At 36.4% G+C, this 15352-nt stretch overlaps 2 protein-coding genes across 4 annotated transcripts; one reads left to right on the top strand and one right to left on the bottom strand.

Annotated features, from left to right (window-relative positions):
• The first annotated feature begins 274 nt into the window (after window positions 1–274).
• Window positions 275–2653, top strand: LOC131689923 (zinc finger protein 706-like). The gene is made up of 3 exons (XM_058975312.1): window positions 275–432; window positions 626–773; window positions 2180–2653. Exons 2-3 carry the CDS (start codon window positions 630–632, stop codon window positions 2267–2269), a joined length of 234 nt encoding a protein of 77 aa, XP_058831295.1. The 5' UTR covers window positions 275–432; window positions 626–629; the 3' UTR covers window positions 2270–2653.
• Window positions 2654–5146: 2493 nt separating this feature from the next.
• On the bottom strand, window positions 5147–5947 carry LOC131689924 (zinc finger protein 706-like). 3 transcript variants are annotated; one of them, XR_009305489.1, is made up of 3 exons: window positions 5789–5944; window positions 5352–5689; window positions 5147–5280 (listed from the first exon to the last, which is right to left on the bottom strand). XR_009305489.1 is itself a non-coding variant. In XM_058975314.1 (2 exons), the coding sequence occupies exon 2, from the start codon at window positions 5683–5685 to the stop codon at window positions 5452–5454; it is 234 nt and encodes a 77-aa protein (XP_058831297.1). In that variant the 5' UTR covers window positions 5686–5689; window positions 5793–5947; the 3' UTR covers window positions 5147–5451. The 3 variants fall into 3 exon arrangements, 2 of the variants coding, with proteins under 2 accessions (XP_058831297.1, XP_058831296.1); XM_058975314.1 differs by having other exon boundaries at window positions 5147–5689; window positions 5793–5947; XM_058975313.1 differs by having other exon boundaries at window positions 5147–5689.
• Between the last annotated feature and the right edge of the window lie 9405 nt (window positions 5948–15352).

Genomic DNA, 15352 nt, shown 5'->3' with positions numbered 1-15352 from the left:
TCATTATGGATTTCAAATCAAATGCAACAACCGATTCCGACTCAGAATCGGTTGTTGCATTTGATTTGGAATCCATGCTGACTCCATTCAGGATTCCGAATCAATTTCCGAATGGTTTGACCGGGATACTGACTCCATTCAGAAATCCGAACCGGTTCCGGAATGAGTTTAACTGGGTCTCTGGGTTAAACTGGGTATTTCTGAAGCATTGCAGTGTGTAGTCAAGGATAAGCGTGCATATAATTTGACGTTCTACAACCTGCGCGACATCTAACGCGTTTTAGAGCGCAACTTTTGTTCATAAACGTCATTTTTCTTACATTCGTAAATAGAAATTTTATATGTACAGGCACATTACCTTACTCTACATAATATAAAATAACCAATCAAGTGAATTTCTTTTGAATTTTATTACATCTTTTTTACATTCAGGTAAGGAAGTGTTTCAAGCTACCGTCCGCACATTGTTGTAATCCGGTAAGATGATAAAGGCGAAAAATGTGAGCTAAAACCTCAGTCAATCATTTGCATACTTCCGGAGATATGTCCGGGTTATGATTCCATGTGCGACAGCCCAGCTGCGAATATTCTGTAATAATTTTGAACGCTATTCTCTCATTTACAGACAAATGGCTCGTGGACACCAAAAAATTCAATCACAGCAAAAGGCCCAGGAGAAGGCTGCCAAACTGAAAAAACAGCAGGGACATGGACTGAGTGATCAGATGAAGGCAGCACAAAAAGCACTTGTCTTTTCCTGTGCTGTGTGTAAGGTATTTCCCACTATTATTCTGTATTACCTTAGATACCTTTGTGTAGAAAGATATTGCAACTAGCGTGGTAATTAACTCATGCTATTATTTTTATTGACCAAAACAAAATCAAAATTATTGTCCAGGGTTTTTCTTGCTTATACATCCCTTTCGCTTAGAGATGGGCGAAACAGTTCACTTCGAAGAACCATTCCCGATTGAACAGTTCTGTAAAAAGAACTAGTTCAGATGAACCGTTCTTCCGTTCAGCTGATATTTTACTTGTATCTACCGAAAGTCTCTCAAAACATTCGATTATTGGAGAGGAACCAAACAGATGCTGCCCAAACTATTATTCCTCTGTATGCTTCACAAGTTTCTCAAGGGTGGCGATTTCTTCATGATGTATAACTAGAGAAATAGAGAATGAGATGAGTCGTTCGCTTGTGAGTCGTTCTTCGCCGGTTTCATTCTGGGAGAGCACAGAGAGCGGTTTGTGGGACGGCAAGTCAGTTCATTTTCATTCGTTCGCCTAAAAATCGGTCCGAGGAATTCACCGAAGGGCTTTGGGTTATATTCAGTTCATTCTCTTTGAACAGAATTAAGAACTACCGTTCTTTTAAAAAGAACTTCCGTTCGCTCATTCTCTTCGAAGAATCAGTTCACTTGAACCGTTCGCGAACGAATGGCCCATCTCTACTTTCGCTTATCGTTTTCTTGACCTGTCAAATTGAGTACAAAAATAAAACCAAGCAATCAATCTAAACAACGACAAGTTTACATATGTTTAACTATTTGCGATTAGTAAAACATTTTTAAGTAGAATGCACGTAGGTACGTTTTAGCATAGTTACTGTTTCAGTGTCAAAATATATTGAAACATTCTAGTAAACACATCCGCTTTTTTCAATTCTGCAGTACGACGGATCATTTTTTCCAACAAATAATATTTTCATTTTCAGTAATGGCAACAAAAACAAACAGGAGTCGGATTTTATCAACTTACATTCGTTCGACAAATTAATACGCCTTAATGCAAAATAATTTTGAAGAGTTAGTTATTTCTTTCTATTGGTTGAAATTGGAACAAATGATCCGTATTTTCTCAAATTCATATAAAATTGATAGTGTAGATAATGTAATGAAATTTAAAAAAGGATTTATTACATTTTACATTTCAACGGCTTTCCATTAGCTAGAGATTACTGGGTAGGGAAAGTTATGAAAATTTAGAGCCATTTTACTCAAGTGAGAGCAAGGATGTGAAATATACTAAACGTTTGCAAAACTAACTAAGTAATTCAGCCGGTCGTTGGAGTTCACCTTTCACGAACCAGCTGCAAAATCGTAAATGCAATAAAAAATACATACTTTCTGTGTAAATATGTAGGTATGCTAATTATTTGTTTGTATCTATTCCATGTCAGTCTCAAATGCCGGATCCGAAAACCTACAAGCAACATTTCGAGAACAAACATCCTAAATCTGAACTGCCTGCTGATCTGAAGGACGTATAACCCTATTTGCGAGAAAATGGCACGCAGCAACGCAGAATGAACGATGCAATATGTTTAATTCTGTTCAAAATATACAGCAACAAATACAAACGATAAATCCGGTTTCGTTATCCGGTTCCCAACATAAAATTAAGCGTTTATAATGAATGCTTGTTCAACAGATTTTGCAGTGATAAGATAAGATATTATCCGGAAAATATAATAATTAATATTAACAGGAATACAATTTCCATTGATTAAACCATGCCGTTACAGTTTTCAGTGATATTTATTTTGCTCTCGGTAACATAATCGAAATAAATGAGCAGTTTCAAAGGTAGCAAAATTTACAACACTATCAATCTATGTTACGCCCAATAAATAGTCGAATCAATGCGCAGTAAACCGTAGTTATATTTAATTAAATCCATTTTAAAAATCAAGTTGACACTATAATTTAGCACCACATATTGTACTATGTGGGTTCAACATATTTCGTAGTTTTGCACACCCTAATAACAATTAAGGTTTTATGACACTCTTGAAGTTCTTCTTAAAACTTAGAATACGCTTGTAGTGTACTATAAAACTAGAAATGCTACTTATGCATGAAAAACAGTATCTCTAACGCGCGACACGATGTCTTAATCTAAAATACGAAGAATCGCTCGAACGAATTTAATTTATATCCTCAATAGCAAGAGCAAAATAAAACGGGAGTCGGATTCAATCGATCCACATTTGTTCAAAAAGGTGATAGTAAACTCAACCTTACACTTCTGCTTAGAATTTTGACTAACTTATATAATTAGGTCAACGTTGATAAGGGTTTGTGCCCTGTATGTACAAAGTGGTTTCAAACCAATCTTATCCTTAGGGAGGAATATGGCATATTGCTATGCAGTTTGGCTTGAGCTAAAAACAATGTTCAATTTCATTATGTCCCATCAGCAAATAGATCAAATTTTCTCTTTCAGGACATCAAAAGTTAGAAGACGTTCAGGCCACAGTCTATAGAAAACAGTTGCGCAAAGAGTGAAGTCAAAAAAGCCTACCTATCGAGCACAACTGGAATCCATGTCTGATACCTCTCCAGCAAAGTTGGATTCTAATTTTGCTCGATAGGTAGACTTTGTTCGGCTTCACTTTCTGCACACTCTTTGCGTACCTTTATACTAAGGCCTTTGGTTCAGGCATGCTCACAAGTAGTCCCAGTTAAACCTATACTGGAACCAGTTCGGACTTATAGGACAAAATTGGAAACACCCCGGTCAAACCATTTGGGATGCTGAATGGATTCCAGCTCAAAAACAACAACCGATTTCGATCTATAGGTTTTTACATTTGAGCTGGAATCCATTCAGCATCCCAAATGGTTTGACCGGGGTGTTTCCAATTTTGACCTAACTAGGGTTGGCACCTGTGGAGAGGCTTTGACCCGGAGATTTTCACTGACCTGGGGTGGTGGTGGATTTTGAGCGGAACAAGACAGAAATTGGAATCAAGGCGATTGCTCGGCATTTTAGAGCACTTTAACCGCTTTTTATTACTTCGTTTAAATAAAGCTGTTTATTTTTTCACGTTTGAGAACGGTTGTATTATGGTTTAATCTGGTGTAGAAGAATACAAAAGCACCAGCTACTCTCGCTGTGGAGGATAAGTCGAACGAGCATCGCTCTCGACTACAACTAACAGAAAAAGGAAAGCAAAGAAAGCAGGGCTGCGGCATCACATGGGAAGCACTATGTGGTGTCGGTTATTCATCACCAGAGGTCACAACAAAGGGGCAAAACTCACTCCCGTAACCAACAGTTAAGGATCACTGCAGGAGTAGCAACAACACCGGAAGAACTCGTCAAATGTTGACCTAGCCAGTTGGATTGGAAGAAATCTGCCATACCTTGGTGCAGCTGGTGATAAGCAGTGAACTAACATTGAAGTGATTAGGTAAAATTGCAGTAATATAACTTGTTTACCCCATTTTGAGAGACTTAGTGGAATGCAACATTTCAATTGTAGTATATAGCGAAATATTACTTTCATTAATTTGTCGTAAATTTTATTTGTTTTTCATTTTCATTGTTTTTTAAAATAAATCAGCAATATTTGGTGAACTCATCTTCGCCACCTTAAAACGAATGGTTCGTCGGGCAAAATAATTTTGAACCAGAGTAATAGTTAACTTAAACTATTTAAATATTTAATATTAAATTATTTCCAAAAAAATGGAACTATGTTTCTTCCCACCAAACCTGGAGAAATTGATGTAGATCGCTCCCGAAAACCGGAGTCTCCGGTCAACCCCGGAGAGGTGGCAACCCTAATCATGAAGCTCGATGATCAAAGAACCACTCACTCGGATCTCCAACACTCATCCACCAGTCGGGAGTACGTAATTGTTTATTTTTAGGAACATAGCCGCTTTATTTGACAGTGTGGTCCGCGTGGATGATGGTTTCTCAAAACAACTAAACATATTTTGAATATTTGAATTGATGTGGTCTCAATAATTTGGAGAATCTGCTTTGTGTGAATTCATTGTATAAATTAGTTTATACAATATACCAATAACCATAGGATACTGCATCGGTCTTGATCTATTTGAAAATTGATAACAAACTAAATCAATCTGCCAGTCGTCAGGGTACCCTTTAGCTTCTATACGCTATCCAAAGCACGTGTCTTTGGGATGTTATTCTTTGGGGATGGACGACCAGAATCATGGAGTTCGCTACACAAACCTTTAAGCAATAAGATTTCTAGACTGAAGCTCACCGCCAAACCCATTATCTCCGCCTAACTATGAATATAGAAACTATATCAATTATCCGATACATCAATCTGTGACCAAATTCCCAAAATATACCAGTGCCTTCGATAAGTAAAAGAATTGTCCGATACATTTATATTTTTATTGAATACTCGTGGTATAAAATTTGCACGTAGCTTCCAACCAGCAATTTACATGTCAGGTACGACAAAGGATCATTAAACCCTGTTTTTAACCACAATCTGCCGACCAGTTAATTTCGCTGGAATTATTTACAAGTACATACAAATCTGAACGAACATAAAAATAAAATTAAAAACTAGTAAAAACAACCTGTGGAATCGTCTCTATTCAGCTTAAGTTCTTGGTGTCTCTGTATCTCTCTCCACCGCTGCCGCACGCATTCGCTTGTTTCCACTTTGAAAAGATCCGGTTAAATATCTTTTAGGTCGGCTGGAAGTTCCAGCTTGGAATGCTTGTTCTCAAAATGCTGCTTGTATGTTTTGGGATCTGGTATCTGGGATTTACAGACAACACATGAATATACCAGCGCTTTCTGGGCGGCCTTCATCTGGTCACTTAATCCATGTCCCTGTTGTTTCTTCAGTTTGGCCGCCTTCTCTTGAGCTTTCTGTTGAGATTGAATTTTTTGGTGCCCGCGAGCCATTTCACTATAGGGTCAAGAATTATAGCGTAAAAAACATGGCAGATTAGAGTTGGCGTAATACTGTTTGAAAATCATTGAAATATTTGAAAATGATGCTACTTACGTACTAGAGGTATTTCAAGAAAAAATTTTATAAATGAAGAATTTTTTGATCTACCACAGAAGTTCTCCAGTCTTTGACGCTCCGCTATCTGCACAGCACAATATTTTTTCACTTTCGCTTTGTTTTTGGGCCACGGCTGAACCGAGTAGCCAGATTATTTATATTTCTTAATATATCGATACCAAAGAGAATTCTCTTTGATCGATACCTCGAAACCAGAGAGAACAGCCCAGTAAATTTCAACTGGAAATTCCGGCTGGTTCCAGCTAGCACTCCGGCTCCAGTGACTTAACCGATTCTAGTTAGAATCGCTTGTGTCGCCGGAGCCGGAATACTATCTGGAACCAGCCGGAATTCCGGCTCATTTCCTGTTGAACTTTACTTGGAGAAAGAGTGACCGAGAGACGAAGCCCAGTTAAGCTCAGCCGGAAATGAACCGGAATTCTGGCTGGTTCCAGCTCGTACACGGGCTCTAGTGACACAACCGATTCTAGTTACACACTTAAAATCCATTACCTACCAGTAGGTAATTTTAATTTGCTGTTCTTATTTCACTGCCGGAAAACGAGGGAGAGGGAATGATTTTTTTACTCAAAATTAATGGGATGACGTTTAGTCTGCTTTGGGGAATATCTCATTATTTTTGGGTAAATTTGGGCTCCCTCTCTTTCGTTTTTCGTTGGAGGAAGTGGGATGCACAGATTTTAAATTACCTACTGCTAGGTAATGCAAGTTTTCTGTGTAGAATCGGTTGTATCACTGGAGCCCGTGTACGAACTGAAACCAGTCAGAATTCAAGTTCCTTTCCGGCTAAACTTTACTGGGAGATGATGATTTTACCCACTGAGACGTCCAAAAAATTGTTTCAAAATCGTTCAACACGGGTCCAACGATGGACGTTCGTTGAGCGGTTATTTGGACGTTGTCCAAATTGGTCCAACGAACCTCCTTCATTGGACGATTTTGAAACCAACCGTTCTTAGAGGGAATCCATCCCAGTTAAACTCATTCTGGAACCTGTTCGGATTTCTGAAAGGAGTCATTATGGATTTCAAATCAAATGCAACAACCGATTCCGACTCAGAATCGGTTGCTGCATTTGATTTGGAATCCATACTGACTCCATTCAGGATTCCGAATCAAATTCCGAATAGTTCGACCGGGTTTTTGAGAATATCATTTATACGTCAAAAAGTGATTAGATTTTATCTATGAACGAAGAGTATGTTTTACACATTTTCGAGAATGTCAACAACGAAGAAAAATACGTAAAAAGTATATCCCACAGAGAAAAGAAAATTTACACATTGATGTGAGGCCATTTTCAAATAAGTGTTCATGTTGCAAACAACATTTCTCTTTTATTTCCTCGATTATTTGTCGAAGGTAGAGAAATAAGGACAAAAAATCTAAACCTCATTATAAATCATATATTGGTGCTATGGTACGAATTCGAAAGACATATGAACGCATGAATCCCAATTATGATCAAGTTTGGTGTTACAAAGTTAGAAATAACAGCTCCCGACTCTTAGTCTACATAATGCGTGAGTCGATTTCGGCGAATAGCCCCTACATACTGACTGTATTTAAATAAATTAGATAAATAAAGGTTTATGTATTTTTTTACTTCTCCAAAAGAAATTGAAGAACAAAAAACTTATTTACGCATTACTGACTTCTTCTAAGAAGTAACAAATATGTATTTTTTACTTATTCAAGAAAGTAAAAACTATACATTTAGCTTTGTAGACATGAGTATAAATTACCCATTTTATACTTTGTTGAAAGAGTCAAAACTATGCATTTTTTAATTTGTTGTATTGAGTAGAAAGTATGGAGATTCTGACGTACATTCTGTGTACACAAGAAAGAGTAAAAACAATATATTCATTTTATGGGTAGTCCCACTTTCCCTCCAAAATGCATACTTCATAGTTATAATAAAGTTTGTTGTGATTACCGTGCACTGAGACGTCCGAAAAATTGTTTCAAAATCGTTCAACACGGGTCCAACGATGGACGTTCGTTGAACGGTTATTTGGACGTTGTCCAAATTGGTCCAACGAACGTCCTTCATTGGACGGTTTTGAAACCAACCGTTCTTAGAGGGTACCCTTTAAGAACGGTTGGTTTCAAAATTGTCCAGTGAAGGACATTCGTTGGACCAATTTGGACAACGTCCAAATAACCGTTCAACAAACGTCCATCGTTGGACCCGTGTTGATTGATTTTGAAACAATTTTTCGGACGTCTCAGTGGGTACCTATAGAACTCATACCCAGTTAAACTCATTCCGGAACCGGTTCGAATTTCAGAATGGAGTCAGTATGGATTCCAAATCAAATGCAACAACCGATTCCGACTCAGAATCGGTTGTTGCATTTGATTTGGAATCCATACTGACTTCATTCAGGATTCCGAATCAAATTCCGAATGGTTTGACCGGGTAGTAATAGACCAGCGAAGGTACTTTTATCGAGCCAAACGAACTGTCAAAATTCGGAGCCAAACGAGCATGACGTCATTCAATGCAAACAAGCAGAACAAGTATTGCGATTTTATTTTAAAAAATATATTTTGTTATTCACAGTAGGCTTCACTTTTCGTGTTCGTATTAGTATTTCACAATGTTATTTAGAAAGATATTTATTGTGTTCAATATAACTACACAAAAAACATTTTACTTATGCTCTTTTTCATCAACTTTGTGTTTCTGAAGAAACTGGATTTTTTCTTTCTTTTCTCAATTTCTTGTTGCTCAGTAGTCAGTATCAAACATATAACTTTTCTTTTGATTCATATATTGAACCACTTGAAAAATTATTTTGATAAAAACAGATGATCGAATACAGTCGAACACGTTCGAGCTTGCACATTTTTGGGTGATGCCAGTTTAACATGCTTGTTTTTCTAGTTGCCAGTTTTGCGGTTTTTACATCCACGAGTCTATTACTATGAGTGTTTATAGGGATACCAGGTATATTTTTCAAATCTAATCAGCTGGGACGGGACTGCCCGGTCAAACCATTCGGAATCCTGAATGGAGTCAGTACGGATTCTAAATCAAATGCAACAACCGATTCTGAAACCGATTGAGTCGGAATCGGTTGTTGCATTTGATTTGGAATCCATACTGACTCCATTCAGAAATCCAAACCGGTTCCGGAATGAGCTTAACTTGGTTCTGGTTCACATATTCCCAGTTAAACTCATTCCGGAACCGGTTCGGATTTCTGAATGGAGTCATTATGGATTCCAAATCAAATGCAACAACCGATTCCGACTCAGAATCGGTTGTTGCATTTGATTTGGAATCCATACTGACTCCATTCAGGATTCCGAATCAAATTCCGAATGGTTTGACCGGGTTACTCTCATGCTTCTTGATTCTGACAGAGTTTCTGCCAATATTTTGCGCGATTTGTGCGAGAATTCTGGCAACGAATTCGCTCAAATGCAACAACCGTTTCAGACAGAAGCGGTTAAACCAACCGATGCTGCTCACTTTTATCCAGAATCTAGCCAGAAATGTACGGCCAAGATCTCTGCACGCTTCCTGCCACATCTTTGTCAAATGTTTTGCTCGATTCGTGCTAAATTCTACCAGGTAGGAATTGCCAGGATCTTTGCACAGTTTATGTCCGAGTTATGCCAGGGTTTTGCTCGGTTCCTGCCAAAAATTACAACTCATTGGTAGGTTTTTTATACTCAAATTTAAGTTGAATTTACCTAATTTTGACTATACCCCAAACAACTTAAAAGTATAGACACTCATAGTAATAGACCAGCGAAGGTACTTTTATCGAGCCACACAAACTGTCAAAATTCGGAGCCAAACGAGCATGACGTCATACAATGCAAATAAGCAGAACAAGTATTGCGATTTTATATAAAAAAATTATTTTGTTATTCACAGTAGGCTTCACTTTTCATGTTCGTGTTAGTATTTTACAATGTTATTTAGAAAGATATTTATTTTGTTCTATATAACTGAATAAAAAGCATTTTACTTATACTTTTTTTCATCTAATTTGTGTTTTTTTTTAAAGAAATTGGGTTTTGTTTGCTTTTCTTAATTTCTTTTTGCTCAGTATCAAACGCATAACTTCTCTTTTGATTCACATATTGAACCACTTGAAAAATGATTTTAATAAAAAAAAAGGTGATCGAATACAGTCGAGCACGTTCGAGCTTGCACATTTTTGGGTGATGCCAGTTTAACGCGCTTGTTTTTTTAGTTGCCAGTTTTGCGGTTTTTACATCCGCGAGTCTACACTAAGAAAAATTATATGGTAACATTTACTATATGAGGAGGTTAATTCGACTTTTCGAGTATAGTACTTTTTAACCGACTATAGTATCAGGTCACTTTAACTATATCCATGTTCAAGTTTACTATATAAGAGCTCTTGACCATAATAGTACTATTGAACAAGGATAGGAAGAATCGCATCGTTTTACGCTCACTCAAGGCTCATGCGCACTCACCTACCTCCGATGCTTTATTCTGTTTTTCTTGTTTATGAGTGTGCATCTGTTGAGCGCCCGATCAGCCAAAGCCAAGTGAATATGGTATCTCACATGTTCGTATTTTTTCACTCTTACGCTCACCTTGGATCGCTGCAACTTAGGTTCTTTCCGATACATGTTCGGAATTGTATCCGAACTATGATGATCGGATCCGTTCGGCAATGCGATTCTTCCTCAAAAATTTGGATCGCGATCTATGTTCGCCTAAATCGAAAATCGATTCAATTCCCACCGCATGCGAGCGGGAGCGGTGCTTGCGATTGTTTGCATTGATGCTGCCGCGGTGTTTTGTAGCGATGGAGTGGTGTTTGTAATTTGCTAAGCGAGCAGATTGTCCCTTTGTATATCGTTCATATTCCATATAGGTATAAATGAATAGCGGACTTTACGCGTTCAATATTTTTGATACACATCGTCAATCCAACTTTGTTATACCACAATGGATTATTGAACGCTTAAGAGCCGCCAATCATTAACAGACTTTGGAGTTTTTGTTTTCAAGACAGTTTGATGTTTTGCATAATTTGTAGTAAGTTGACTTTGTGGCCAAGCTAGGGTGCGTGGAATCGGTTTCTTTCACTAGGCTGTTCACAGTGATGTCATGTGGATCTAATTCGAAATGATGAGTGGTCAAGAATGGATTTGGAACGTGATGTTCCGGGTACGACGATTTATCCATCTGTTCTAAATATTGTTTTCCCGATGTTTTGATTGCTTATACTTTTTGTGGTGCTTTTTGTTTTTCCTGCTGTCAACCATCATATATACTAGTAAAGAATGCTTGATCTTGTTTGTGTTCCATATTAGCGGTCCTTACACGTTCAGTTGTTTTGTCAATACTGGAGCGCATTGACAATGTTTTTCAACGTGTAATGGAATGGTGGAAGTATTGACGATATGTGTTTTTTATGTTTCTTGGAGGCTGTTCAATGATAGTACAGTAAGATTCCGTTTTTGGCACGTTCCGATTTGTGCATGCTCCCTTTTCGGTACACTCAGATTTTGGCAACAAATGGGTTCGTTCGTTTTTGGCAACATTATTGTTGTACATAATAGGTCTTTTAAAAATGTGCAATAGATATTTTTTGTATCAATTGATATCACATTTTACTTTATTTCCAAACATGGGAGTCATATTACCCTCAAAGGTGCAAATAATTTTTTTTTAAACTTTTGTGAAAATTGTTTCATAGTTTCAATACATTACTGTGATAATTTTGAGATGTTTTGCGTAATATTGTTTTAAAACAGCGTTAAGGGTTAACTATATTTTATGCTATACGTGTTATATTTATTGATTACAATGCATAGAAATGTATTATTTATGTATAATATTATTGTATTGTTACCAGTTAGTGTAACTAGTGTCTGACGGAATCAATTTTTATAGTAAGACCCAGAGTCTGTGCACTTTAGGAGTCAAATACAGAGGAATGCGCTACACTGGATAACAAGACTATTTCTGGAGAAAATTTTCAAAAGAACCTTTTGTTTGGACAGTTGAAAGTGATTTTTACAACAAAAATGGTTTTCTTCAAACCTAAATTTCTTCAGGCATTACAATTCGATTTTCAATCTATCGAACTCGGTCACTAAAACATGACGACAGTAACGCACCGGGTGGAGATATCCCAATTAGCTTCGACAACGTTAGTGATTTTTACACAAGTTGAACACTAAAGATGGACGTCTGTTCTCTGTGGTATGTGCTTCTCTTTCAGTAATAAGCTACTACTTAATGTTTACTTTCTGAAGCACAATAGAATTCCCCTAGAATCTTTGCAAAAATCCAGTTGCTTGGAAAAGATAGCTGAAGACTGTCCAAATTGATAGTATTTATAAGTTCTTCAGTTCTACGCATTTCTGTGTCGTAAGTGCCCCAATGGACAATGGACACCATTCTCAGCAGATAGCTAAGCTTTTACAGGATTGTCATCACTTCTTCCATCTGACACCACACAAGAACATTAATAAACATACAATTCAGTGGCGTAGCCAGGGGGGGGGGGGGTTGGGGGTTAAACCCCCCCCCCCCAAACCAAAATTAATTGCATTGAAAAAAAAAAATTGATACTGACGAATTTAATTTAATATTCCACAAAATATTTTTGGAAAAATATTCTCTGATCACTACATTGAGAACTGTGTGTAAAGCGTCACTTTCAAACTTTTGGAAAATTGTGGGAAGGGGATCTTGTAACTTATTCCTTAGCCAAAATCCCATAGTTGTCAAATTACTTCAATGTAAAATAAAATAACTGTCTGAATTATTATGAGCTCATTTTTGGAAAGATGCTTCAAAATATAGATTATAGACAATTTTTCGAATGGGAATCTAAATTTGAATAGGTTGATTGCATATAAAACATAAGCTTATAGATAGATTTTTAATGGTCACGATCACATTCATTCGAAACTGCCAAATTTCGATGTTAAGTAACATTGAAGAATTTCAAAACGTAAAACTGTTCATCTGCTGATAGAATAATTTTGACGGTTAATCCTCCTAGAAGTAATTATAAAGAAGAATTACTCTTCAAGCAAATTTGGGTCTAGACTTAATGTCTCCAGCAAAGTTTTCGAAAGCGCTATTTCAAACAACTTTGTCAAAGACATAAACATCCCACATATTCAGAGTATCGAAATATAGTAGTAGAAAACCGTTACAATAAGCTATTCTGAAATTACTGTATTTGATAAATCTCTTCTGCGGTAATTAAATAATAAATTCACATTGCGTTCAAGTTGCCTTTGAAGTTTACAAAAAAATAAGGGAACTGGATTTAAAACAAATAATTCCCAGATATTAAAAGGACTCAAAAACACAAAGAGTGATTCCATTTTCAGGAGCTAGCATCAATTCGGCGCTAGCTTAGTGCGCCCACCAAGTTAGTGTCGGATTCTGATGAGATGAAGTCGAAACGCAAGTTTCAGTTCCATCCATCCATAATTTAGTTATAGGTTTTGTGTTCTCAACTCGCAATGATTGTTTCAAACAATTTTATCCGTAGTGCAGAAAAAAATAGTTTTCACCTAAATTTTTCTTCACTAAGGAGAAATATAGCATGCCCAGTCCATTTAAATCCCTATATGTTGAATTCATGTAGCCTTCACATTTTCAACAAAATTGTTTGAAATGACATTATCAAAAACTCAAAAAATCAAAAAAGGCACCATGTCTCTTAATATTTTTGAAAAATTAATTCACCATAATTACCTCTATGAGAATTAATCACTAAAATTTCTATATCAAAGCAGGCGCTGTTTTATGTTGATAACTTCCCGAAGTTGTCAAACCTTCAAAGTCAAGGATTATTATATTAGGTGATCTTGAACGTTGAAATTTTTTTAGATCATTTATCCCACTTTAAAAGATCGCAATTTTTGACTTCATTGACATATTATACAAGAAAATAATCTATAGAGGTTTGAAAACTGTTCCATGTTGATCCTTCTTGTTTGTAGACTGGAATGACGTCTGTTAGACTACTTATGTTTTTGAGTTTTCAATAATTTATCAAATCATATTAAATTTTAAGATTTTTTCAAAAAATTTGCGATTTTCATCAAAACCCCCTCCAAACCAAATTTCTGGCTACGCCACTGATACAATTTTTTATATAAACTCAAAGATGTAATTCGGTTTGAGACTCCAAGTTTTCCTAACAGCTTTTCTGTGCTGTCTGAAGGCTTTTCACATTCTTTTGGGTCTGACCCTAATGAGAACAGTTTAGTTTAAATTCTAATATGATTCACACAATACTCACAATCATAGAATTGCGACCTGGATTAAAATTCGCATCTTCGTAAAATTAACCATGTAAAATTTTTCAAATTTGAATCTTAGGAAAGTATCTTTATACCGTGAGATTTAACAAATTTTCTCTGGAAGTATTATATAACATGGGGTCCACTATTAATATTCGATTCAAACTCAACTGATCTTGTCCGATTCAGAAATTCCAATCGATATGAAAATAATGTGATTTTAAACAATTTGAGGCGGATCGAAATGTTGTTGGCCAGTTATTATGATTGGAAAAATATATGGCTACGAAAGTTGCACACGTTTTCCATCCCCGGTTTTTGAATGATGTCTATAAACAAATTCATTCACACCGATCACTCGAAACCTTTCATGCTATACTTTTTTTTTTATTTGTTTGTATCAAGAAACACTAAAAACCTCTGATATCAAGAGTGATGCTTCTATCAGAGTGCTATGGCCTACCCAATTGTTCAATAGCCCATAGCACAGGAAAGATAGACAAAGATAGTCTACATTTATGTGCTTTTATCAGTTTTCAATAATAATGCAATATAACGAAAATATCTACAAATTTCATTTTCACTGCTAACTGAAAATGTTCTTGGCAGCACTGCTCCAGCGGCATCCTTTCAGACTAATATCAATAACTGCAATGCTATAGATAATACAACTGTAAGCACATACATGAATGGTTATAGTCCCAGTTACTAGCCTTATCTATTTTTGTGAACGTTGCGTGAAACAAACACCAATAGTTACTCCGCCAGAACGGTGATCCTTGTTACTAAATTTCACGCAATCCACATTCCAATTATTAGTTCCAAGAAACTTAATAAACTTAACAGCATTTCAGTTAAAATTTCGTTTGGTAAACTGTTTTTAAAATTTCGATTTATCTATTATATTGTTATTAGTTGATACATATGATTCCTTTTCTATCTGTTTATTCACACCTAATTTCATGCACACAAAAAGGTATGAACTGTATGCGCCGGACTCGTATGCCCTAGCACGAATGTGTTTTTGTTTGATCTCGAAACAGTCAGATTTCAACCGAAACTGTTATCACTTAATTTATTTTGACATCAATTTGAGTTATAGCCTGGGCCAGCTTCGTCTCAAGCCAAAACCACCTAAACGTGGATAATCATATGATTGAAGCAAAAGATATTATCATTACAGTTAAAAACAAGAAAATTGATCAGCGACAATCGATATTTGGTCAATTCTATGCAAATGCATATCACTGGAAGTAGTGAGCT

This window comes from Topomyia yanbarensis, chromosome 3 (genome assembly GCF_030247195.1).
Source record: "Topomyia yanbarensis strain Yona2022 chromosome 3, ASM3024719v1, whole genome shotgun sequence".
In the NCBI taxonomy this organism is placed as follows: domain Eukaryota; kingdom Metazoa; phylum Arthropoda; class Insecta; order Diptera; family Culicidae; genus Topomyia; species Topomyia yanbarensis.
This window is presented reverse-complemented; position numbering and strand designations above follow the sequence as displayed.

Coding starts and splice junctions, on each gene's coding strand:
- LOC131689923 (XM_058975312.1), top strand. CDS start 630: ATGGCTCGTGGACACCAAAAAATTCAATCACAGCAAAAGGCCCAGGAG. Junction 774..2,179: donor TTTCCTGTGCTGTGTGTAAG/GTATTTCCCACT, acceptor ATTCCATGTCAG/TCTCAAATGCCGGATCCGAA.
- LOC131689924 (XM_058975314.1), bottom strand. CDS start 5,685: ATGGCTCGCGGGCACCAAAAAATTCAATCTCAACAGAAAGCTCAAGAG.